At 38.5% G+C, this 26,585-nt stretch overlaps 1 protein-coding gene across 5 annotated transcripts in view; it reads right to left on the bottom strand.

Annotated features, from left to right (window-relative positions):
* LOC140210228 (anillin-like) overlaps positions 1–26,585 on the bottom strand; it is a 69,740-nt gene that overhangs the window by 26,944 nt on the left and 16,211 nt on the right. For 3 of the 5 annotated variants that reach the window (XM_072279106.1, XM_072279102.1, XM_072279103.1), the window contains exons 3-17: positions 25,838–26,026; positions 25,208–25,308; positions 22,971–23,034; positions 20,275–20,453; positions 19,801–19,905; positions 18,421–18,562; positions 16,426–16,700; positions 14,572–14,714; positions 8,404–8,545; positions 7,348–7,483; positions 6,526–6,708; positions 4,700–4,826; positions 3,961–4,009; positions 3,819–3,872; positions 1,978–2,013 (exon numbers count right to left, since the gene is read on the bottom strand). In XM_072279106.1, the coding sequence (XP_072135207.1) occupies positions 1,978–2,013; positions 3,819–3,872; positions 3,961–4,009; positions 4,700–4,826; positions 6,526–6,708; positions 7,348–7,483; positions 8,404–8,545; positions 14,572–14,714; positions 16,426–16,700; positions 18,421–18,562; positions 19,801–19,905; positions 20,275–20,453; positions 22,971–23,034; positions 25,208–25,308; positions 25,838–26,026 (1,925 nt within the window). The remainder of the gene's footprint in view (positions 1–1,977; positions 2,014–3,818; positions 3,873–3,960; positions 4,010–4,699; positions 4,827–6,525; positions 6,709–7,347; positions 7,484–8,403; positions 8,546–14,571; positions 14,715–16,425; positions 16,701–18,420; positions 18,563–19,800; positions 19,906–20,274; positions 20,454–22,970; positions 23,035–25,207; positions 25,309–25,837; positions 26,027–26,585) is intronic. The other 2 variants (XM_072279104.1, XM_072279105.1) reach the window with 2 other exon arrangements.

Below are 26,585 nucleotides of genomic sequence, written 5' to 3' on the forward strand. Positions count from 1 at the left end.
ATTTCTACCCCCTTCACAATCCACAAACAGGACTCAGCAGGAAGGGCTACTGTTTCGGCCAGCTTTTACCACAAAATATTTCCTCCTTTCCTCCACCTTTCAGTTGCTTCATGCTCATGCCTGACTCTTCTGGCACCCTCCAGGTTGAGTTTAGTTTCTGGATTTTAGTTAACTCATTTTAATCAATGTCCAGTCACTCCAAATCGTTACTCCTCATGGGAATGGCCCAAGCTGTTATTTTTTTTTTGTTTTTTTTTTATTTAAAAAAAAAGCATATCCCTTTGTCCTCTTCCACCACCACTTTCTTTCACCAGTCCTTATACTGGAGTGGCAATGAAGTACTGGCTACACTTTCAAGAGGAAAGTTAGAGATATGGGAACTGGCAGAGGTGCAAGTAGTACCCTTCTATTTGTTGGATATGCAAGACTGCTGTCAAGACACCCAACAACTCCTAGTGTTCTCTGGCCATTTGTGGGAATAGGTTAGTTCACAGTATCTATTATTAGTTATCAGCTCCTACAGTTTCCCAATATCCCTTTCCACCCTCTCAACTGCACCTTCATTTCCTGAAACTCTGCTCTCATTGCCCATTTCTCCACAGAGGATGTTCCTTCTGATCCAATTCCATAACATTTTCTTCATACAAACACAAGGCATGACATCTGCTGGTTTACTTCTTTCCTACCATCCAGGGACAGAAGCAGTCTTTCCATGACACAGCAATTCAGCTGCATTTATTGCAGTTTAGTGCACTGCATTCAGTATGGTTTCCCCAATACAAGTGCAATCAAAGCTTCCAATCTCCAGTTACATTGATTCTCCATCTCTATAGTTTTCTGATGATATTTAGTGTGTATTTGAGAAATAATATTTAGACCATAAGCATAGGAACAGAATTAGGCCATCTGGCCCATTAAGCCTGCTCCGTCATTCAATCATGGCTGAGCCCTTTTTTCCCCCCCATCTCCTCAATCCCAGTTCCCCGCCTTTTCCTGTAACCTTTTATGTCATGTCCAATCAAGAATCTATCAGTCTCTGCCTTAAATACACCTAATGACCTGGCCTCCACAGCTGCATGTGGTGACAAATTCACCACCCTTTGGCCAAAGAAGTTTCTCCACATCTGTTTTGAAAGGGCACTCCTCTAAAGGGCACCACATGCAGCTGTGGAGGCCAGGTCACCCAAAGGCATTGTTGACAATGCCTTTCAACATTGTCTTGTCCTAGACTCCTCCACCATGAGAAAAATCCTTTCGAATGTTGAAAGGCCTAGACAATGAGATTCCCCCTTATCTTACTGAATTCCAGTAAGTACAGACCCAGAGCCATCAAATGTTCCTGGTTTGATAACCCTTTCATTCCTGGAATCATCCTTGTGAATGTCCTCTAGACTCTCTTCAATGCCAGCACATCTCTTCTAAGATGAGGAGCCCAAGACTGTTTACAATACTCAAGGTGAGGCCTCACTTGTGCCTTATAAAGCCTCAGCATCACATCCTTGGTCTTGTATTCTAGATCTCTTGAAATGAATGCTAACATGGCATTTGCCATCCTCACCACTGACTCAAAATGCAAGTTAACCTTCAGGGTATTCTGCAAGATTCACTAGAGGTTTGTTTCTTCTCTACTTGGAACAAAGGGCTCTCTAAAAATTAGACACCTCAGTTCCAGCCAAAACTTAGAGGCTTGTGGGATAAGTATGCGATAGTGTTCAGTGATCAGCTTTTCCAAGTGCCTTTGTATGTCACAAAATTGCTGCAATCTGTGAGGCTAGTAACAGAAGACTAACATACAATAAGGGTCTTGGCCCAAAATGCCAAATGTTTATTCATGTCCATAGATGCTGACTGACCTGCCAAGTTCCTCCAGCATTTTGTGTGTTGCTTTGGATTTCCAGCATCTGCAGAATTTTTCATGTTTACATAACTGAAGACTAAACTAGAATGATCTGGAATGAACTGCTTAAATATACTCACAGTAATAGAGGTCAGAAGCTTTTTAGGGGTCATAACCTGCAGTAGTAGTATAAAAAGCATTAGGTTGTATTTTGTTAGCAAACAGCCAGCAGAATTTAAGACAGAGTAGAGGTCTGCAGTAGCCATCACAGAAGATACATTAATTCAATCACTCAAATCTAGACAGCTCCATCACACAAATGAATCATACAATCTTACTCAGATAAGTTTTCAATTGAATGAGCAGCATACATCTTTAGAACAATATCTCCTCAAAGGTATTATCATGTTGAAAATGAACTTAAAAAAGTTATCACAAATACAAGATCACAGATTAAGCAATGAAGTTACAGTAGTCCTTTACTGCTGGATTATTCATTTTAGTTATGAATTAAAGCTATATTGTAACCAGCGGTTTTTTAAATATTTTATCACTAATTGGCACCTGCAGCCCAGAATTAGAGGGAAACCTGCAATTTTAAGGTTAAAAATGGAAAGGATTTCATAGCATTAAATTATAGTCTTGGATTTATGATAGACAATACTTTGATTTCACCCAAAAGTTACCTCCAATTGAACACTGGTCACATTTTTGAGGAAAAAAAAAAAAGTTTGAAGGTATATAAAGACATGAACGAAGTGGTTTCAAACATGCATATAGTTGCACATTAAATGCATTTAGCATGACAACTGATTAAGTTTTTATTTATGCATGCAATATCGTAGCTTCATGATGAACGTGAATTTTAATTTTAGCCATTTGATAATTGCTTAAAACTGTGCCTTTACGAGAAAAGAATAAGAAATGAACAAGGTACAGATTGTACATGATAAATGTACATCAGTCTGCACAACTGATGTTTCAGAGTACTGTCACACTTGGACCAAGCTGGTTATAGTTAAGAATGTAGCATTGAGAAGCACAAGTGACATTGTGCTTATTATCCTGCTCTCATTGAAGAGCTTTTATACAAAGTGTAAAACTGAAGGCAGGTTGGATACTTGCTTTAGAGCTCAAATTTACAACATAAAGTCAGCACAGTCAGACTAACAACTATTGATTTCAGTATATTTTTCAAAGTTTGCTGGTGAGTGACAAGAACAGCAACAACTTTCCAAGAATTCACATGCTGCAGAACTGAAAATTGCTTGTTTTTGCAATTTCTATCAAACCTCAGCATGTTCACTCCTCCACCATCACCTTTTGATATTAGGGACTTTGAAATACAATGTACACAATAATGTTCATTAAAGCAACTTGAGTACAGCATTGAGTTAGAGGTAGTAAAGGGGCAAGGATTGCATCAAAGTAGTAATTTCAAGGTCAGTCACAGGCAAAAGCAGCATTCTACAATCTGCAAACAGGCCATTTGCTGGCTATCATATAGCAATCACATCCATGAACTTAAAACATTTTCAGATAATTTAAAGTTGTACAATACCTATGTGCAACAAAGGATGCTTAAACTTGAAAACTCCAGATGAGGTTATTGCCCCTCAAACTTTTATGAAAGTACAACCATACACAAAAATGAATAACAAGTAGCACCTAGGAGCAAATGCTTAGTCATAAATGCACAAAACGCTGGAGGAACTCAGCAGGCCAGACAACATCTATGCTCATTCGGGCTGAAATGTCCCCCCCCCCACTCCCCCCACCCCCCTCCCATAGATGCTGCCTGGCCTGCTGAGTTCCTCCAGCATTTTGTGTGCACTGCTCGAATTTCTAGCATCTGCAAATTTGCACCTTTCAAGCTCATACAAGCTGGCACCTCAGACAGCTGGAGAAGAGAATCACTACCATGACTAACCAAATGAAAAGCATAGCTTTGGAGATCAGATTTACACGCTTACAACATCACCTTGGATCTTGATGATCTACGCTTTGCAGCAGTAGTTCCATTTGATGTCTGAGCCTAAAGAGAAAAAAATTAATTTGCTGCATAATAAAATGGAAACATTGAACTAATAACTTATTTGAACAACTAAAGGTAGTTTGCTTACCAAGCTGTACACCTCCACATCAATTTCAAACTTGTAGTGAATATCACCCCTGGAATGATCAAGATTGATTACATTTTAAAAAAGAAAAAAAAAACACTAATTTAGTTTTGGTTTAATACATGCAGTTCAGAGACATTTATCAGATCTAGAAGATCAGACAGCATTCACTGGTGTCTTGCAATGAAATTGAGCAAAAAAAAAAAAAACAAAAAAAAAAAAAAAAAAAAAAAAAAAAACACTTGACCTAGACCTTTTGAAAAGAGTGCAGAATGATAATCAATGTGATTCTGAGTTTAATGCCAACACAAGCAAATTAATATTGTACAATACTTACAACCGTTAGTGGGAAAGGTATTAAAACCATGGGAAAGGTACAAAAAAAAAGTTAGTCACACATTGAAAACATGGTCATTTTCCTTCAAGTTTAATTAAAAAGGAGGGAGCAAGGAGAATTAAGTAGCAGTTTGGGCTAATAGCAGGCCAACTATACATCTCTCATTCAAAATTCAGTCAAAGATTTGAAGGAGCCTTTATAATATGATCACAAGTACAAGATGTTTTCCTGTGCAGCTGCATCAGCTGTTTCCTAATTCTACAGTGATAACTGAATTTGGGTAAGATTCAGAGTTTTGAAAATGGCACTGAAACAAAACTCATTTTAAGTCAATATGGAACACCAACACTTGCTTTTCAGAATGTTAAAATTTACATGCAGGGAACCTTGGAGATGTGAACTCACAGTGTGATGATGGTAGGGAAAATAATGGTATCACCCTGGTGAGCATCCTCTGCTGTTGCTAATGGAGTGGCAACAATGTTATGTGGACCACATTTGATTATCAGTAAGAAATACTGGCTGGGTTTTCCTGAAGAAAACAAGAAGAATTGCATGAACATAGGCTTCATAATACATAATACTTTCAACCATTCCATGTAGTTTTGAACCAAAATTGTGAAAAGGCATTTTTATTGTGCTTTATATCCAGGACCTACACATTTATATTAGGATATAACCCTTGGCAGTACTCCAGAAGTATTTCCTCTCTACATCAGCATTTCACTATGCTTAAAGTCAATCAATTCTAAGGGTCGCCAAAGCGAACCATCTCTATCAATACGGACAAAGCACACAGATTGGTGGCTATATTTTACACCATTCCTACTTAGTCTCTGGAACCAAAACAAAATTCTTGAAAATATACCTCAAGAAGCACTGCAAAACACAGGCAAAAGTCTGGTTCAAGAAAATTCCAGATAAGAGTATTTGCATAAAGAAACTAATCAAAATGATGGAAGCTGCTTTTTTATTTTGGGGTGGAGGGGCAAATTTGGAATTCCGGATTGGTGCTGCTCGAAGTATAGCCATCTGCACTGCACTCCAGCAGCACAAATTTATTGCATTCGCTGGCTTTGTTTTGGATTGCCAAAAGGAGGGGGACAACTTTGGCTCATATGGCACATACCAACCAAAGGATTATCTGCCAAAACTAATTTATAAAGGACAGTTTCATCTCTAAGACACATTTGAGGGAATTTTTGACACATGTTCCAGATTAAACAAATTTACTGGCTCAGTTCAGGTATATTATTTAATAGATTTTGTACATTTTGCAGAAACTAACCTTTTAAAGTACAAACATAAAAGAAAAACTTGACATTAAGCACTCCAGATATGAACTGTATATCATTAATCATTCTGTGCCAACCAGCACCATGTAATGTGGAATCAGAAGTGTGTTGAATTCTTGATTATTCAACAGTTTATATCAACTGCAATTTCTTTCAAGCCAAACTACCCATGCCCAACTAACTGGTTGTCTCAGCTGCCATCCGGAGAATATTCACAGCACTTAGCTGCTGAACAATTCACGTTCAAGAACTGTCATGAGCTGCATTGCATAATATGAGGCTCTTTAAACACTTAATGCATTTTCCATAATGTTCGACATTGTTCCTTACGTCCTCAGATTAGTAGGTCATTGTGAATTTATGTGGGTGAGCAGGTCAAATCTGGGGCAAGATAAAGGGAATACAGGGGTAATAAAATTGGATGAGTTCAAAGAGGTGCTTATTGCAGCACAGGCAGTGGGCCAAAGGCCTTTTTCTATAGCAATAGCTCTAAAAAGACTTTAATCATGTTAAAATGCAAACAAAAAGATATTACACTGAGATTAAAATTATGAATGTATTAGATGAAATAACCATTTCCAATACTTTAATTTAATAGAACAAGGACTGGTTTATATAGAAGTACAAATTTAGAGATAAGGCACAGGAAGGGACCTTTAAGAGGGTTTCAGTCTAGAATGAGTTCCAAAAATCTGATGCTTGAAAACACTGAAAGATATCATATTTGACTTCAGAGTGAAAATACTCAGAAGTCTACATTTTGCAGTATTAAGCAGGCAAGTAAAGCAGGTTAAGAAAGTTAATTCAAGGATTTCTTCAATATATTTTAAACATTTTTCAGGTGAAGCCCCAAGGAAACAACTTTAGACAAAAAAAAACCTACAACCATATTAAAACAGAGCACATTTTCTGCAATACGATCACTGTGCTTCCTACCTTGTTTACATTGTGCTGAACACACAAATTCAGCTTTCAGAGGAAGGCGAAGGTTAGAGATGGAGACAGTGCCTCGACATGGCTCAGGATCATTTGTTGGCTGGGCTGCTTCAGTTCGAGATGTAGCATTTCCCTCTCCTTTCAGTCGACTCAGTTCAGACAGAAGTGCAACACGCTTCTCAGCTTTGAAAGTGAACAATAGATTTGATATGAATTTCTAGTTCAAGATTCTACCAACAAGTGGCATTCTATAAAATTTATTTGCAACTAAACTAGTGCACCAAGCAAATGCATCTGTTACAGTTAATTATCACTGTTATACAAGACATTAAAATCATGAGTGTGCAAAATTTGGTGAAAAACTCACAGCACAAAATGAAGGAATTTTAGAACTTGAGCTCAAAGCTGAAAGTACTTGAAACAAATAAAATAAATCAAGCCATTAAAATAAAAGAGAAAAGAACTGGAGGAACCTGTCAGTGTTGCAGTAAATTAGTGACATCAAGGAGATTATTGCGGTATAGGGAAATGAATTGGTTTTGGAATCGATTATGGAGAAAAAGCAAAGCTTGGTTCTTGATATTCTCCAATACCATTTCAGCTTAGAAGGATGAAACGTAATCAGTTCAAACTTGTTATTAAACCTCTAAGAAAAATTGAGCAATTCACCTGCAGACTTCAACTGCCCAATTTCAGCTATATCCAGGATGCAAAGTCCTTAACGTAGCTTTATGTTGAATTATGTTGTTTATTTGCATAGTAATGACTAATTCCAACTACGCACCGCACCACATCGTATGCCTGGCTCTGTGGGTTACTTACAAGCAATAAGGAGAAGCCGTTCTGCTTCTGCTTCTTCACGTGAACCTTTACCATGTTCTTTGTCTGTACAGCAGTTGAGTGCCTGGCTTGCCTGATGCATGATTTTGTGTAAACTCTTAACCTCATCATTAAGTATCTGAAAGGAAGGGGAAAATACATTACACCAGACGATGTTTAGAAATGAAGTATCCTCTACTAACCTTTTATAACTTGGATTTTCACATCAAATTCCTTTAAAATTTCAGAAAAATCACATCTCATAAGGAGAAATGGCAACATTAAGTATACTACAACTGTTAATGATTTCAATTGCCTCTCTAGCCCAGAACTGAGCAACTTGAAACCAAAGTCTATTTGGCTGTGTATTGACTTAAGATTTAAATACATTAAATTTTCCATCCATCTAATCCATGCCCTCTACCAGAGGTAAATATTCTACTCAATTCCAAGTTTCTTTTCTCAATGCTCAAACCTAACTTAAAAAGATAGACATACAAAGTACTGAAGGAACTCAGCAAGACAGGCATCAGCTATGGAGGGAAATAAACATTGATATTTCAGACCAAGACCCTTCATCAGAACTGGAATAGAAGGGAATGAAAGCCAGGAGGAGGAATGGGGAGGGGAAGGAGTACAAGTCCAAAACATCAACTGATTATTCCCCATTTATACTCCTGCTCCTACCACCATTCCTTTTCCTGGGTTTTGCCTTTCTTTACAGCCCTGATGAAGGGTCTCAGCTCAAAACATTCACTGTATTTCCTTCCATAAATGCTGCCTGGCCCGCTGAATTCCTCCAGCATCTTGTGTGTGCTGTTGAGAATTTCCAGAACCATGTGTACATGCGCACTATAACTAAAACACACACATGCGCACTAATCATTCAAGAAATAGCACCCAAACTTTAAGACTGGGGGTAAAGTGTAAAAGCACTGAATTTAAAAACTTGATTAAATTGATTATTCCCATTATTCAGTTTTCTAGACTTTGCCCTTTCAAGAAACAAAATTGATGGGTGCAGGGAAAATAAAACCTTGAGAAAACTGCTTTTTGTACCTTTATTTTGTCTTTTGTAGTGATTTGCTTTGTTGCAAAATGGGAGCTTTCTGCTGCTCTCTGGGAATTGTTCTGGTTCATTTCTTTGATTTTTCTTTCTGCCTGCAGAGCACTACGACGTTGAGATCTATACAAATCAATACTAAAGACAGAAAAACACTAATGTAACACAAACACACAGAAGATACTCTCCATAAAAAGTCAACTATATTATGCTGCGCCATAATGAAATAAAAACCAGAGGTGTATCCCAGAATCCACGGTGGTGGTGGGGGAAGCTGGGGGCGGGCAGGGGGTGTTGGTGAGGTGGAACAGGGCAGAGTCTTTTAACAGAATACTTCAAGTAGGTGCCCTTATTATCACTGTAATGGTTAAGTATTGTGACAAGGGCATCTTTTTTGCAAGCTTCTAATCTTTCTCTTTGCAAAAATATACCCTCAAAATTTGCTACCCATTCCTTAAAGCATCACCCAAAATCTTATCCTTGCTACCATTAATTTCATGTTCTAAATGGTAACCATATTTTAGGTAGGTAAAGGGTCATTAATAACATACATTTGAAATTTACCAGAATGGTTCATAGGATGGTGATTTAGATTAGTTTGGAGAAGCTGGGAACTGTTCTCCCTCAAGCAAAGGAACATGGTTCTGGTGGCTGTGCAGTTGTGTGGGTTTAATATGAGGCTGCACAATTACAAAAGAGTCAGGTAGATGCTATTGGCAAAGGTAGAAGAGGAATGATAATGATTTAAGTAAATGCAGCAACTTGTAGTGAACTAGAATTGAATTTCTACAAGGTGAAAGACATCAGCTTCAACAGGATAGCAGACACATTTGCAGAATACGAAATAACTCGGGCAATGCACAAACTCTGGAGGAACTCAACAAATCAGGTTGTTGAGGAAATAAACCGTCAATTTGACTGTAAATTATCTTCCCTATCCACTCCCAGCTTCTTCCTTCATCCCCTCTTCCTCCCAGCCATCTTCTACTCTCTCCCCCACCCACACCCCAAAACCTGGTCTCAATTATCACCTGCCAGCTTGTACTCCTTCCTCTCCCAATTTTATTCTGGATTCTGCTCCCATCCTTTCCAGTCTTGAAGGGGTTTGGCCCAAAACTTCAGCTGTTTATTTTCCTCTATAGATGCTGCCTGACTTGCTGAGTTCTTTTAGTATTTTGTGTGTGGCTCATGATCGCCAGCATCTGCAGAATCTCATTTCTAATAAAATAACTTGGAGCTGGTTCAGGACAGACTGGAACTGCTTCAGAGAGGTAGCATAAGCAAGATGGACTATGTGACCTCCAGTGTTATGTCCTACACTTAACAAGATTATTGCAGGGAAATTCTGACCTTGCCCACTTTGAAATTGACAGCCAAAGTATACAACAAGGCTTCAAGCTCTGAAATGCTTCCAAACCTTCTCTGCATTTTCCAAATCGCCCTTTTAAGATGTTCTTTAAAGCATTTTCTGAGTATTAAAGCTTCACTGAACTGGCTGCTTTTAGTATTTTTAGTCTTTTAGTCTTTAGTATTTTGCCAGACACTATACAAATTGCCAATAGGAAACAGGAGCAGAATCAGGCCATTTGGCCCATCAAGTCTGCTCTGCCATTCCTTCATGATTGATTTCATTATTCCTCTCAGCCCCATTTCTTACCTTCTCCCTGTAACCTTTGATGTCCTGACTAATCAAGTACCATAGCCTTCTGTGGCAATGAATTCCAGATGACCACCCTCTGTCTAAAGAAATTCCTTCTCACATGTTCTAAATGGATGGCTGTGCCCTCTGGTCCTAGACTCAGCAAACCCCATTAGAAATATCCGCTACATATGTTCTCTGTCAAGGCCTTCCAATATTTGATAGGTCTCAATACAACCACTGCCCGTCCCCCCCACATTCTTCTCAACTCCAGAGATCACGTTAACCATTTCATACCCAGAATCATCATTGAGAGTCTACTCTGGACCCTCTCCAATGCCAACACATCTTTTCTCAGGATGAGGGGCCCAGACCTGCTCACAATACTCCAAGTGGGGCCTGACCAGTGCCTCACCATTACATCTTGCTTTTATAATCTAGTCCCCTTGAAAAGAATGCTAACATTTCATTCACTTTCTTTGCCACTCTCAACCTGCATGTTAACCTTTAGGGAACCCTTCATGAGGACTCCCAAGTCCCCTTGCACCCCTGACTTTTCAATTTTCTTCAAATTTAGAATATATTCTCAGTTTAGTGGGTTAATTGGTCACTAATCTACCAAAGCGCATGATCATATACTTCCCTACACTACATTCCATCTATCAATTCTTTGCCCATTTACCTAATCTGTCCAAGTATCTCTGCAGACTCCCTGCTTCCACAACAATACCTACATCCCCCATTTACATCTAAAGCACTGACATAACATGAAAACCAGTCACCACATCAACACTGCGGAGTCACCAGCAGCCAACCAGAAAAGGCCCCCTTTATTCCCACTCTTTGTTTCCTGCCAGTCAGCTAATCTTTTATCCATGCTAGCTTTCCTGTAATATCATAGGCTCTTACCTTGTTAGGCAGCCTCATGTGCTGCACCTTGTCAAAGGACTTTTGAAAGTCCAAGTAAACAACATCCACAGACTCTGGTTTGTATATATAATTACAGCACAGAAACAGGCCATCTCAGCTCTTCTAGTCCGTGCCAAACTCTTACTCTCACCTAGTCCCACCAACCTGCACTCAGCTCATAACCCTCCATGTTATCCAGCTTGTTATTTCCTTAAAAAATTTCCATAGATTTTTCAGGCAAGGATTTCCCCCTTAAGAAAACCATGCTGATTTTGGCCTTCTTTATCATGTGCCTCCAAATGCCCTGAAACTCCATTCTTATACATGGACTCCAACATGTTCTCATCCACCAAATCGGACTAACTGGTCTATGATTATTTTTTTCTGCCTTGCTCCCTTATTAAAGAGTGGAGGGAAATTTGCAGATTTCTAGTCTTCCAGAACCATTCCAGGGGAATTCTTCAAAGGTCACTACTGAGTGTCTTGACAATCTCTTCATCTACCCCTTTCAAAATCCTGGGATGTAGTCCATCTGTTTCACGTGACTTGTCTATCTTCAGACCTTTCAGTTTCCCCAGCACCTTGTCCGTAATAATAGCAACTACACTCATATTTGTCCCTAGTCACTCTTGAATTTCTGGCAGATACATGCTGTGCCACTCCTAAAATAAATAGTGCAGTATCATTAAGAATAAATTCGAAAGTGGAGTCCACCAACAGAAACACAAGTAATTAACTTGGGTGGGGGGGGGGGGCAGGGAGGAAGAAATCATCAGCCAAATCTTTGTATTAATGACGATGAGAAACTATACTAAACCATAAATCTTTAAAATGTAAAACTTCAAAAAAGAGGGAAAAAGGTTGAAGGAGCAAAATTAATTACTGTGAAGTTGAAGTAAATGAGGTGAAAAAGCATCAATAGACTTTCATGATATTGAAAAACACAGAACAAATCAAGACCCAAAAAAAGGTAATTTGGAGAGTCAATGCTGCAGTTAGGCACAAGAAACCCAGAGCTGATAAATGAGTGGTCACATTTCTATCTAGCAGAACTAGCATAAAGGAGAAGCAGTACTGATTTGGTAGACTGGACTACTGTGTGCTCTGTACTTTAAAGCTTATATTGTTCTTAGAAGAAATGCAAAGCTGATTCACCCAAATGCTTTCACATTTTATGTATTAAATTAGAGGGAAAACACTACTTAACTTCCAATCAGTTATCAGAATGCCACTACACCATGGGCCATTTGCACCAGATTGAGGTGAGCAGTCCCAGGTTGGAATTTGGCCAGCTCCTTACACACCTTCCATCTGTGCTGAGTTGTGCGGCAAGCTTGCAACTTTTGTACTCTCTCCGCTGCATTTCGGGGAAATGTGGCATACAAATGTATCCTATTGCATCTGTAGTCCAAATATCTTTACAGTTTTGGCATAAAAATCTCTGCGTTTTTTGTCTTGGCCAATAAAGATTTTACATTGCATAATTAATCCATTCCCATAAATAGCTATTAAGCCCTGCTTAATTCCCAACAGGAATAAATGGAAATGCACTCCAGCTTTCTCTGTTCATCTGCACTTGTCAGAATTGTATACTGCTCAGCAACACAAATACTGAAGAAACTCAGCAAGTCAGACAGCATTTATGGAGGGGAAAAAAATGGTCAATGTTTCAGGACAAGACCCTTCATCAGTCCTGTTGAGTTCCTCCAGCATTTTGTATATGTTACTCCGGATTTCCAGCATCTACAGAATCCTGTGCTCCCCAGTGAATTTCCCCAACTTTCCAACAATTCCATTTGCCACATTGTTGGCCATCTGATCTGGTTACTGATATTGCGTACAACATTTTACATGCACTCCTACCCACATTAACCTTAAGGTTACACACATTACCTACTAACTTTCTACATTCCAAAAAATTCAGATAGATATGAAGTTGTATATCTATCAAAAAGGGTTTGCTAACGAAGGGTTTGTAGAAAGTAATTGGAAGCTGCTATCATAAAAACACAAGTTCCTGCCAGTCCAGGTGATCCAATTTGCTTCCCTCTCAAAGCTTTCAATTTTTTGAACAGTCTGTCACACACAATATTGTCAACCTACATCAAAATTTAAAAGATGTCTTTGTTACACTTTCAAGACAGCTCCTCAAGAGCAATTTTTCCATCAATGAATCAAAGCTAACTGTCCTTAATTAGCCCATGCACAATGAAGATCAAGTCAACCTTTTGTTTTCTTCATAATTTATCATCAGGAGATTCTGCTGTAATCTATAACAGTCCACACTTGGGTATTGCAACCAGAATAGTAGCCCTCTACATCCTAAGTGAAGCCAGGATTCTGGAGAATAAGATCCTTGCTGGTTTCTCTATAGCTTCACTTAACTGCCAAGGGGGTATTTCATCTGGCTTGGGAAGTTACTCACTTAGAAAATATACTTCCCGATCTTCTAATGCCTGCACTGTTGCTTGTGAAGTCAGCAAAAAAAAATCTAGTAATACTACCACACATTAAATTTTAAAAGATGCAAGGGTAGGTTTTCATGAACCAGAAGTTCCATTACTAGCCAAAGATTTTAAGAGATTATAGAAACAATACGGATGGAATCAAGATACAGCAAACCAATTTCTTTATTATTTTGCAGAGAATAGTGAAGCAGGGCTTAATAGCTATTTACAATCTAAGTGAACACAGAAAGGCATTGCTAAGACCAAAACAGAACATACATGGTAAATGGTAGGGCATTGAAGAATGCAGTAGAACAGAGGGATCTAGGAATAATGGTGCATAGTTCCCTGAAGGTGGAATCTCATGTGGATAGGGTGGTGAAGAAAGCTTTTGGTAGTCTGCTGGCCTTTACAAATCAGAGCATTGAGTATAGGAGTTGGGATGTAATGTTGAAATTGTACAAGGCATTGGTGAGGCCAAATTTGGAGCATTGTGTACAGTTTTGGTCACCAAATTATAGGAAAGATGTCAACAAAATAGAGAGTACAGAGAAGGTTTACTAGAATGTTACCTGGGTTTCATCACCTAAGTTATAGAGAAAGGTTGAACAAGTTGGGTCTTTATTCTTTGGAACGTAGAAGGTTGAGGGGGGACTTGATAGAGGTATTTAAAATTATGAGGGGGATTGATAGAGTTGACGTGGATAGGCTTTTTCCATTGAGAGTGGAGGGGAGATTCAAACAAGAGGACATAAGTTGGGAGTTAAAGGGCAAAAGTTTAGGGGTAACATGAGGGGGAACTTCTTTACTCAGAGAGTGGTGGCTGTGTGGAACGAGCTTCCAGCGGAAGTGGTTGAGGCAGGTTTGATGTGGTCGTAGCTATATGGACAGGAAAGGAATGGAGGGTTATGGGCTGAGTGCAGGTCGTTTGGACTAGGTGAGAGTAAGAGTTTGGCATGGACTAGAAGGGCCGAGATGGCCTGTTTCTGTGCTGTAATTGTTATATGATTATATATATGATTATTAGAAGGGCTATTTTGAGATATGAAGTTTCGTCCAAGAGCTACAAATAGATCAATGCACTTCTAAATATAATTTGGAGTAGATTCAATTCCCTAGACATTCGTGCCCACAGATGTATCCATATAAAGAAAAGGCCATTTCATTACCTGTAGAGTGGTATGCTATCCACCTCTGATGAAATACCCCCAGTTGGATTTTGATTCTGCCCAGGATTCTCCAGCTTGAGAGAGGAATAGATGGAGCAGCAAGATTCAGATAGATTGTTGTTCAGTGATGTTAGCAATGAGGTCTATCCAAATACAAAAAATAAAAATCTTGACGTGTTACATTAATCCAATATCAATTGTAAAAAAATCAAATCCTGAAATTCTAGAAAGTACATTGAAGTTATGAATTTGAACTGACCATAGAAATGAGATCCAACTAAATTATCAACTACAAGTACATTTACCTTACCATTGCTGCCTGACAGCTCAGGAAATTGTGCAGTCATCCAGGCTGCAACCTAAACAAATATTTAATAAAGTTAATCTCTAAAATTGACTTTGCCCACCCAATCGAACAGGGTCTTGCTTGTTGATCCGAACACTGTCTACCACAGTGCTGTCACCTGCTACGCTTTTTAAAAAAAAAATCTAAAACCTTGTTCATTTGTCAAAAATGGGAAGAATTTCAGAATCTCATCTAAAATAAAGGTTTTGGAAATAATAAAGACAAAAAAGCTTTGAAAACCTGATGTTAATAATCCATACAGGTTCAATTTGTTGTGGCAACATCTGAAAGTGAAATCAGAAGAATGGCTCAAAACCAAAAAAAAAAAAAAAATTAAAATCAAATCTGAAGAGAACACTTTCCTCATTATTTATCAAAAGAAAGCTCAGGAGAGAAGAAACTTAATTTGTTACCTATCATGTAACCTCTTAGATGAGAAATATTAAATTAGCTTGAAGATTTATTGAATATGCAATTGTATTAAACAGATGCCAATGTGAACAGGAGGATGGAATAATACTAGTCTCGTTTTAGATGTCTGGAGGGACTCAATCAATTACTCCTCCCAATTCCTCCAAGATGCAAGTAACACAGAATGACTGAATGAAATGTGATATGCTGTCCCTTTTAAGCCGCACTGAAGAGAATGAGCAATTAAGGACAGTCGAGATAGTCACAGGTTTAAGCGAAAATCAAAACAAATTTGGCCAGAGTAACTGAAACAGCCCATGCTCATGAAGTGCCTATTGCCACAGAATGTTCACCCTCTGTCTATCACGAGGGAAACATTGGCTCTTGGGTGCACTCGGAATTTATATTGCAAGAGGTTGCAGATGTTGCAGACTCAGCCAGTTCCATCATGGACACACCCTCTCCACCTCTGGGGACATCTTCAGGAGGTAGTGCCTCAGGAAGGTAGTAGCTATCTCCAAAGATTATCATTTGGAATGTGCTCTCTTTTCATTACTACTGTCAATGAGGTGGTACAGGAGCCTGAAGACCCACACTCAACAATTCAGGAACAGCTTCTTCCCTTCCAGATCTGTGCATGGTTCATTCATGAACCCCAACTCATCACTACTTTTAAATATTTTGTAACCTATAGTAATTTTATGTCTCTGCACTTCACTTTGAACTTTAAGCTGTACTGCTGCCAAAAAAAATTTTACATCATACAATGATGATAAACCTGATTATGAATCAAGTGCTCTACACCAGCTGAAGCTCTTAAGCAGTGTCCATTTTAAACAATTTTTGAAAGTTTTCTAATAGTAAATACACAAAAGTGTCATGAAATCTACCACAAACTCTAGAAACCTAAGCATCCCACTACAAATATTTGCATGTTTTAAAAAAATCATGAACTGGAGAATGGGAAAGCAGACTGTCATTATTATAGATTATAGGCAAATTGTTGACTTTTTTGCTATTCATACTTAAAACAATCAGTGTGGTAAAAATTTAAACCACAGTACATAACACACAAATCAGGTCCTCACTATACTCACCAGAGCCACTGCATCTGACTTGATAGATTTATTAATAGGAGACACCACAGTTACACTAGAAAGAGTCGGTTCAGCTTCCTCTTTTTCATCTTTTGTCTTGTGCTCAGATTTCACCTCATTATTCTGTACTTCAGTTTTAGAGTTTTCCAACTCTGTCACCATTTGGTTGGATTTATTCTCCATTTGTTTATTTGCATGGTCTGTGTCAAATACATCTTTAAACAACTCAGTTATTTCAGAGCTAGTTGGTGCTTCCTCAGAAGATAATCCCAATTCTAAAAAGAGAAACAAAACCTCCAAGTATGGTAAAGGAAATTTCAGAGGTAGCATTGGTACAACATTAGGTCATGTAAAATTCCATTCATCAAATGAAGGTTAAACCAAGACATGGTATAATTGTAGCAGCCTCTATCCCATTCTTTTACCAGGTCAAAAGTCTAAATAACTATACAGAGCTAATCACAACCAAGTAGATCATATGTCATGGTATATCTGGACAATAAGCAGATGCTGAAAAAACATCTGACCGGACAAAGGGTAGTAAGAGTAATTTCAGCACCAGCCACACCTGGGGTTTCTGCTGAACAGTCACTATGTTAAAGTTATAAACCACCAGCCAATAATACAAAAGGAATACCAACAATAATCAGTATGGGAATAAAGACTCAAAATGACCAGGTTCTTCAAGGGAGTAAAAACAAAGTACATTGGTTATTTGGAAATTCAGTAAGATTGTAGATAGTCAAGTTAAACTAGCTGAGTAAAGAGATTTTAGCCAAGCTTTTCCCCTTCGTTAAGCCCCATCTCAACAATCTGGTGCAATATGCATAAATTCCAATACACTTAGTTTCAAACAAAATTAGAAAATAATTTCTGCCAAGCTGTTCAATGTTAGTTTCAGAAACTTTTTTTATCCCAATGTTATTGGGCTCCAAATCTACTTCTTAGTACATTTACCGATTTAAATTAACATCACATGTACCAGGGTGTAGTGTAAAGCACATCTTGCATATCAATCATGTAGATCAATTCATTACAATGTAGCACAGGATTAAACAATAGAGTGCAGAATAAAGTGTTCCGGAAACAGAAAATGCAGTGCAGGTAGATGATAAGATGCACAGTCATGATGAGGTAGATTGAGAGGTCAAAAGTATCTTATTGTACTAGGGTCTTACAACAGACTTTTAGGACAGCCGGATATAAGCTGCCATTGAGCCTGGTGGCATGTCCTTTCCACTGGATACATGGTCCACTATAAGCCAAAGCGTAGTGAATCTGATCATTGAGTCAATAATAGGGAATGTTTTATGAATAGTACACGAGTACTATTAGGACAATCTTTCTACTTTAGATGTATCCCTTATATTTCTCAATGCATTAATATTACACAGAATTAAATTGCATCTGACCATTTTTAAATGGCCACAAGGTTCTCATACCCATCTGAGAGGCACTTTTCATTACTTTCACTTTCTATATACTCTGATGATGGAATGATTTGTGGCTCTAATGCAAAGGTAACCTTCCTTAAGGGAGTAGACCAATCCATTGGTTCATCTCCCTTGCAATCACCTAGTTTAGGATGAACACATTATGTTTTAAACATCACTGAAGGAATGCAAACAAGGTAAAAATAAAGTCAATCATGCATTTTTAGTCAGTTGTGAACTTAAAGAGCTCAATGATATAAGGATATAACTGGTGAATTAAGGTGGAGCAGAGCTCAAGAATTGATTTTATTCCCATATTTGATCCAAATGTGAGTTACATGGAAAGGTGGGTCCTATGGATTTAAAGTTTTCCCCTACCCTATTACAATACAAAATTAAAAACAAAAATGTTCGAAATTAATAGCTCAAGATGACCAGCAGCTGAATGAAAAATCTGTTTTTTGCTTGATTGTAGCAGTACAGGAGAGCAAGACACAGAGGCTACATGGTGGCAAAGTAATCTGCTATCTGCATACAACAGGCAAGATAACAAGAGTGTTACCATTGTCTTCAGTAATATGGAGGATCTCCTCAGACTTTGCAGTGTTCCCAAACCCCACAGTGGTATCCTTGCCATGAATAGTGTTCACTTGTGTTTCTTTGTTTTCCTTCATTTCTTCCTGTTGATCTGGAATGTTATTATCCTTTTGAGAGAAGAAAAATGATAGTTTTATGGTAGCACAGTTTCACCTAGTACAGCAACAGATTATCTTAATGGTAACATGGGTCTTCACTGACTTGAGTGCAGATGATGGCATTTCACCAGTAAGTGTCATGGGAAAAATATTAGACATGAATGTTCATCCAGCTGTAACTGGTAGGCATGATTGTTACTTATTCATTAACCCTGTCTGATCATAGTCTGGTTGTGCAGCATCTATTGTTTCCTTAGTTGCTGCAAATGAAACTGACCATTGTGTAAATGCATTCAATATGACAGCTCAGCAATAATATCAAAGGTAATAAAGGACTATAATGTTTCCAGCAAATTATAAATAAAAACCATGTAGAGTGATCATTTGGGGTGTTAACAAAAGTAGTGCAAGCTTCCTGTAATGTAGAAGATACACTTGTACAATTCCTCAAATTTAGAGTGGATGTCAGGAGTTATGGTTGTGCTGGTACATCCTGGTAGTAGCAAAGCTTTGCTGCATCCAAAGCAGTTATCCGTCTCTTGATATTAAATTGGTTTGCAGATCAAAGACTTCATGGAGGTAGAAAAGAATATCCACCCGAATGCATTCGCAAGCATCATTGATGCTTTAGCTTCGACTGACACCTTTGCCCCACCAGCACATATTGGTTTATACTACTGATGATACATGGGCTGTTGTTCAGGGGTTCCCAACCTGGTGGGTGGGGGGTGGGGAAACACACCCTTTCGTTAATGGCAAGGACCCATGGCATAAAAAAGGTTGGGAACATTTGCATTAAATAGTTTGCTGCCATTTGCAACTGGATGCAGTATTGCAAGGTATTTGCATGCTAGTTTAATGAACCTGCAATTATCCATCACATACAATGCTGTTGCAGCATCATCAGGTTGGCATTGCATTCAGTGAAGCATGAATTCAGAGACAAATGGACACAAATAGCATGAGCAATAGATCCATGTCAGGATCTCCAGATTCAGCACATCCCAAGAGTGGTATGGCCCATAATGGTGGCTGTCCGATGCTGGTACATAAAAGACTAAAAACTGGCCCACTGCAGACAGCGAGTAAAATTGGCAAATAACTTATTACAAATCTTGACCTTTACCAAGGAAAATAGACTTAAACATTGTGTTGACTGTGATAATAGAAACACTATTGGAAAACCAGTTAGAAAGACTTCACCCACACATATTACTCCGGAAAGAATAGAATTAATCATTGTTTACCTTAGGAGTTTCCTCTCCTCCCGTGCAGGACTTCGACATCTTTTCTACCCATGGATTCTTCCCTTCAGTCTTTCCCCGAAGCATTGCAAGCTCCCGTTCCCGCTCCTAGACAAAAAACAGGACTGAAAATCCACCCCACTACACAAAAAGCAAACATAGTTATCTTTTACATTACAGGATACTAATTAGCCCCAAGGACCAGTGTTCCACCAAAAGCCTAAACTATTAAGGGAGAAAAATCTAATTCTGAAATACAGTACAAATTAAGAATAACTTGATTAATATAATTGTCTGCTTTTTAAACAAGCATGAAATACAGAAACAAGGGTCCCAGTGAGCTTGACGCAAAAATATGAAAGCTTTCAAATAGGCATTTATCAGATTGGGAAAGTTTTACTGTACACAACACCATTCACATTTCAGTCTTGATTCATTCTCAGAATTAACCAACCTTAACTATAGTGTGCAGTTTACCTTTTTCATCCAAATAACACGAGAGGCACTAGACGTAGACTTCTGAAGCAGCATTGCCTGAATGGCTTTGGTACTTGAGGTTACTGCAGGGATGAGGTGGTTTCCAATTTGTCCCTCATTCTGTTTCTCATTAGTCATCTCTTCAAATTTTTCTTTAACTGTTTGCACAAAAACATTGCCTGTATTTAAATAAAAAATAATGACTATGCCTCATTTTTGATTTTTTAAAAAGATTCCACAAATTATAAATCTGAAAATAAGCCAGAAGACAAAGTCAGTTTTAATTGTGTCTCCAAGAAATGATATATTCAATAATGCACTGATTATATTTCCACATTACCTTTATATAAACTTGACTATACAAAAAAAAAAGTGCAATATCATGCCCAAAATAAGATCAATTGGGGGGGAAACGTCGACTCAGACCATGGGAGGCCTGCATCGGGCATTTTCATGCCTTACAAGGCGCAGATTGGAAGTCTGTTGGGGCGCCACTCCTCGCACAGACTAGGGCAATGTATGATTAAGTGCCTTGCTCAAGGACAGAAAACACGCTGCCACAGCTGAGGCTCGATCTAGCGACCTTGAGATATCTAGACGAACGCCTTAACCACTTGACCGTGTGCCCAACACCCAAGATCAATTGACAGTTCTTTAAAACTGACCAAGGGACAAATTTTGGTCAGGATTTCAACCTCTTTGCATTTTTTAAAGATAAAGCAGATGGAGACAAGAATAGATTAACTTTAAACTAGAGACTGCTGCTTCAATGATATTCTGCAATGTATGCTCAAACTACAACATTGGTCTCAATCCAAACATCATTCACCCAGGAGTCAAGAAAGTTGCCAATCCAAAATTTGCACTTATTAACTTGGGAAGCTATGACCTGAAAACTTACCTTTTGATTGTGCATTTACTTATTTTGTTGACATGACCTCAACCAGCAGAAATAAAATTAAATCAAAAAAGGAAAAACAAAAACACAGGATACACGATGCACATACCTGTAATACCAAAGATACTACAAGAGCTTGATAGATTGTTAAAGACCTGTAGAATTAAAGACAACTACTGGAAAGATACGTAAGCCAATTCTAGAAAGTGAGCATATTAAACCACCAGATCCTTCAGTAAAGGGAGACAAATAATTGAAGTATGATTGTGCAATAAATAGTCAACATTGTACAAAGATACTCAAGAAAGCGAGGAGTATCAGTCAAAAAAGGAAACAATGCCAGGTGAGTCTGAATCAAGAACTTGTTAGAAATAAAGATAGCCAGCTAGCTCCAATAATGAATTTTAGAGGGTATGGAAATGCCAAGAGCTTGCAGAGTTTGTGACACATTTTGCAGACACAAGTACTGTAGCTCAACAGCATCAATATTGGAGAGTGGATATTCATAGACAAAACAAATGTGAATCAAACACACTGCTGACATTGCTGAAATTCATGTTGCTAGAGCTGCATAGGAGATGGAGTATTCCCTCAGTTCTGCATATTGTACATAGCAGAAAGGAGCAGGCCAGGCAGCATCTCTAGGTACAGTCGACGTTTCGGGCCGAGACCCCTCATCAGCACTCAGGAAGAGGTACAGTCGACGTTTCGAGCTGAGACCCCTCGTCAGGACCCCTCCAGCATCTGCAGAATTCCTTGTGTTGATGCTGCCTGGCCTGCTGCGTTCACCAGCAACTTTGATGTATTGCTTGAATTTCCAGCATCTGCAGAATTCCTCGTGATTAGGAAGAAAGGAGGTGGCTGAGTGGCTCAAAAAAAGTCGAGGGGTTGCGGGGTTTCCAATTTGGACAAATTTCAAATTACATCATCAGCAAAACAGGATTTCCCACAGAATCAAAAACATAATACTTGAATATTGCAATAGTCTCAAATCGCTTAGCTCAATAAAATCCAAATTTGTAGAGCAAATGCTCAAAATGCTTCACAACTTTAAAATTAAGGTAATTAATGGATAGAAGGTATCCCTACAGCATTAACTACTGCTGCAGTTTGACTGGAAACCAGTTTTTGTGCAGGGATTTTGACAGCAGTTTCATGCCATATTTAGACATGCTATTTGTCTTGTAAATTACCACTCAAGTCAACAAAAATCAGAATAAAATTGACAGGGCTATCATAAAAGATCAAGTGTACTGGAAAATGCAATGGTTTCCTCAGGAGCCTACACAGACCTGATGGGGGGAAAAATGGCCTTTATGACAAGTACAATTTCACCAGTGGTTCAGAAAAAAAGTGAAGTCAGAAATACACACCTTCAAGGGATGAAAAGGAAACAAAAACAAAAATCTGTTAAACAGGTAGTGGGCACCCTTACACTCAAGTGGAACAATAGCAAATAAGACTTCAAGTTCATGCTTCCCTCACATTTCAATAGCAGGTGAACCTGCTTGGTGGTATGGCCCAGGAACTTGTCCAGAAATAAAGAACGACAGTTAGTTCCAAAACTACATTTGCTGTCCTTATGTTTTAAGAGGAAGATATTATATTTGAGATGCCAAGTTACAGCACTTGACATTTCTGTGCCAATAAACCCAGAGAGAGGGTAGAAATTGTTGAAGTTGTTATGTCAAAGATCCCTGCTGATATTTATGTGGAGCTCACTTCTAACAACTGTAACTTGCGACAGTAGTACAAAATATCAATGGGCATGAAAGCAAGGCAAAAGCACAACACTTACTTGAGATTAATGATTGTTTCACCTCTGAACAAGGAACGGTGTCATCTTCATTATCCTTTCTGCACTGCATAAAAAACACAGGTTTAAAATATGGTTATTTAATATGGCTCATTTGGCAATTTGTAACCAACAGAGATGTTAAAGCATTACAAAGTAGTTCCTCCCCCCCCCAAATGTACGAATTCAGAGGATTTACTACCTATCCCAGTAAAAAGACAAGGCCTCAAGGTTTATACATCAGGAATTTGCTTGTTTTGTTGCTAATATACAGAACTGCAGATAGCATTAATATTTTAGTGCCTTTATTATAGCATTTCAGCCCCATAATTGAGATTAATCTGAGCCCTACACAAAGCTTTAAAGGCTATTTAATCAGAGGTAGGGATATTAGACGATTTTATAAAAGAAAGGCTGTTACAGTGCATTAGAGTAGAAGAAAATCTAGGACCAGAATTCAGCTTTAGCTGAAGGCAGTTCCTAATGGTGGATTGAAGTTAAAATAAACCAAGGGACAGTCAATCTGTAAAAAAATGGAAGAGGAGTGCCAATAAGGGCTATAGTTCAGAGATTAGAGGTAGAGAGGAATTTGAAAATACATGAAGATTTTGAATACTTGACTGGAACAACACAAGATGCTCCGAGATGGAGAAGTGCCAGAATAAAAGTATAACTTCATTTGGCAGTAATAGCCATGATGGTGTGGCCAGGGCAAGTGACAGGAATAGCTTATGTACTAAAGAGGAGAATTTACTGATACAAATATATGGTTACAGCACAAAGACATTGGCCCATTGAGTCACTGCCAGCTCCCTTTCATATCTAGCTTTCTTTGGAAAGAAATTGAACTTCCCTATATTACAAATCCCTATAGTGAATTTCACATCCTAATTACCGTCATATTAGACATCATTATCCATTACTCATCTGTTCTCTTTGACACTTTAAACCCTTGGCCAGATGAGAATTTTTGCATTGATGATTTGTAGTTCTACCAAATCAGAGATAGATTGGGTGGTTAAGTGGTGTCACAACAGTAACCTTGCACTCAACAGGTGTAAGACCAAGGAACTGATTGTAGAATTCCAGATGGGGAAGTCAGTAGAACACAATAGTCCTCAATGAGGGGACTATTAGGGGTCAATATAGATAATATACTGATCTCAAAGGAAATTACAGTGTACCATTACAGGTACACAGATATAAATATTAAAAAAGTAGAAAGAATAAAAAAAGTTACCACAAACAGTATAACAGGAGGGGGTCATCACTTCCCCAGCTATAGATTGACTCATTATAGAGCCAAATGGCTGAGGGCAAGAATAACCTCATTCAGCACTCTTTGGAGTAGCGCAGTTGTCTATTAAGAAAAGTGCTCCTCTGTTCAGCCAAAGTGACATGCAGAGGGTGAGAAACAATTGTCCAGAATTGTCAGAATTTTTCATAGGGTTCCAGTGTGTCCAATTTGACTCCTATAACAGAGCCAGCCTTTCTAATCAGTTTTTTTGAGCCTGTTGACATCACCAATGTTGATGCCATTGCCCCAGCACACCACCACGTAGAAGATTCAACTGGTGACAACAGATTGGTAGAACATGCAAAGGAGAGGTGTGCATACTCCAAAGGACCAATCTCTGAAGATCCACCCTGAGCCAAACATATTGATGTAGTTACAAAGTCACACCAGTGACTATACTTCATTAGGAGTTTGAGAGATTTGGAATATCAAAGACTCTCACAAATTTCTATAGATGTACGACGGAGAATATTCTAATTGGTTACATCACTACTTTGCATGGAGGTACCAATGCACAGGTCTGGAAAAAAAAAAAAAAAAAAACGGAAGATATTTGTAAACACGGCCACCACTATCCTCCCCATCAAGGACATATTCAATAGGTGATGCCTCAAGAAGGCAGCATCCATCAAGGATCCTCACCTTCCAGGACATGCTTTCTTCTCATTAGCAGGGAGGCCTGAAGACACTCATTTTAGGAACAGTTCCTTCTCCTCCACCATCGGAATTCTGAACAGACCATGAATATTACCTCACTTTTTGCACTAACTTTTTATACTGATTGTAACTTTAAAAAATTATTGCACTGTACTGCTGCCACAAAATAATTCATGACATCAGTGATAATAAACCAGATTCTGATCCTGACCTTACAGCCTCATGCTCCAAGAACTACTCCAGTTTCTACAGTTCACTTCCATAACTCATGGTTAAATTGACTTACCTTCTTAATAGGTGGCCTGGCAAGTTCATTATTCCAGGAGCTGGTCGCTTCTAGAGAAACCAATCCATTTGTGTCTGAAGATAACCGTGCATTAGAGAGGTCTAAAGAGATGGTGGATGTTATTGCAATCATCCAATACCAGCTTCCCCTCCTTAGCTCCAGCAAACCAACACGATAATTTAAGTGACTAAAGTTTAAGCTGCCAGCTTGCAGATTACATACTGCCTAATGCAACAAGTTAAACAATGAAAACAAGGCTTAGCTGGATATATGATGTGGTTCCATAAAGTAGAACTGAAGAATAGACAATCCCTACATTTAACCGAAAATGAGCAAGCACACGTAACAAAACCCAATCAAGCAAGGTGGTTGGTTCCACTTGATAGAATCATGTTCTAAGAGAAGCATACAATAAATCCATAGATCACACGGAAATCAGTCTACAGGCCTTTGCCTAGGCAAAGGACTAAATTTTTTAATCCACACCAATTATGAGAGGGATGTGCTATACTTACTACAGAACTATACATAGCCACACTATATAGCAAATTAAAAAATAATTGTATATTTCCAAGAGAATAGTTTGCAAAGTATAATATTTTTAAAGGAAAAAAATAGCACAAATCATACCATGAGAACACAATTCTTTCTTCTGTTCAGCCAGTCTCTGGAGTCGTGATTTTACCGAGGGAACTATGGGGGTATCTGGCTTGATCTCTTGCTCACAGACTCTAAATTTTGACAACGTACATGATCCTAAAGGATTTATATTTTCCATCTCTTCATCCAAGGACCAAAACATCTGCTTCTTCAAAGAATCTAGTAACAATACAGTTTCAGTTGAGTTGGAGCAAAATAAGAGAGGGTTTAAAAAATAAAAAACAGAATTCCATTCTCAAATCAGATCAATTATGCAAATCATCAGAACTACAAAAAGATCTTGGCATTAGCATTGCTTCATAAAATACATCTGTAGCTCATTTTCATCAACAAATTGCCACTTAATATTACAGGTACTAATTTGGAAAATGCAAAGTTTCACTGGGAAGTAGTTTGTGAAAGCAAGCAAGTTGCAGACAATTGACAAAGTGCAAGATCCTGCTTGACATCAACTTCTCAAAGTACTGCAGGTCAACCCATCAGCAACTCGCTCGTTTACAAAGTAACTGAAGGAGATGGACTTAGTGTATCCTGACCTGCTGTTTGCGTAGGAGGTTTCAGAGGAGTCTGTGCATGAAGGAGACACGCAGTCTAATAGTGAGTGACCATCTTAGTTGCTTTTCTTGTGAACAAGATCCTTTGGACATTATTAATATGGAGTGCTTCAAGTCCAATTCACTGATTTATTGGTGGTTGGCGAGGTAGCTGGGTGGCCTCA

This window comes from Mobula birostris, chromosome 15, assembly GCF_030028105.1.
Source record: "Mobula birostris isolate sMobBir1 chromosome 15, sMobBir1.hap1, whole genome shotgun sequence".
NCBI classification, from domain to species: Eukaryota; Metazoa; Chordata; class Chondrichthyes; order Myliobatiformes; family Myliobatidae; genus Mobula; species Mobula birostris.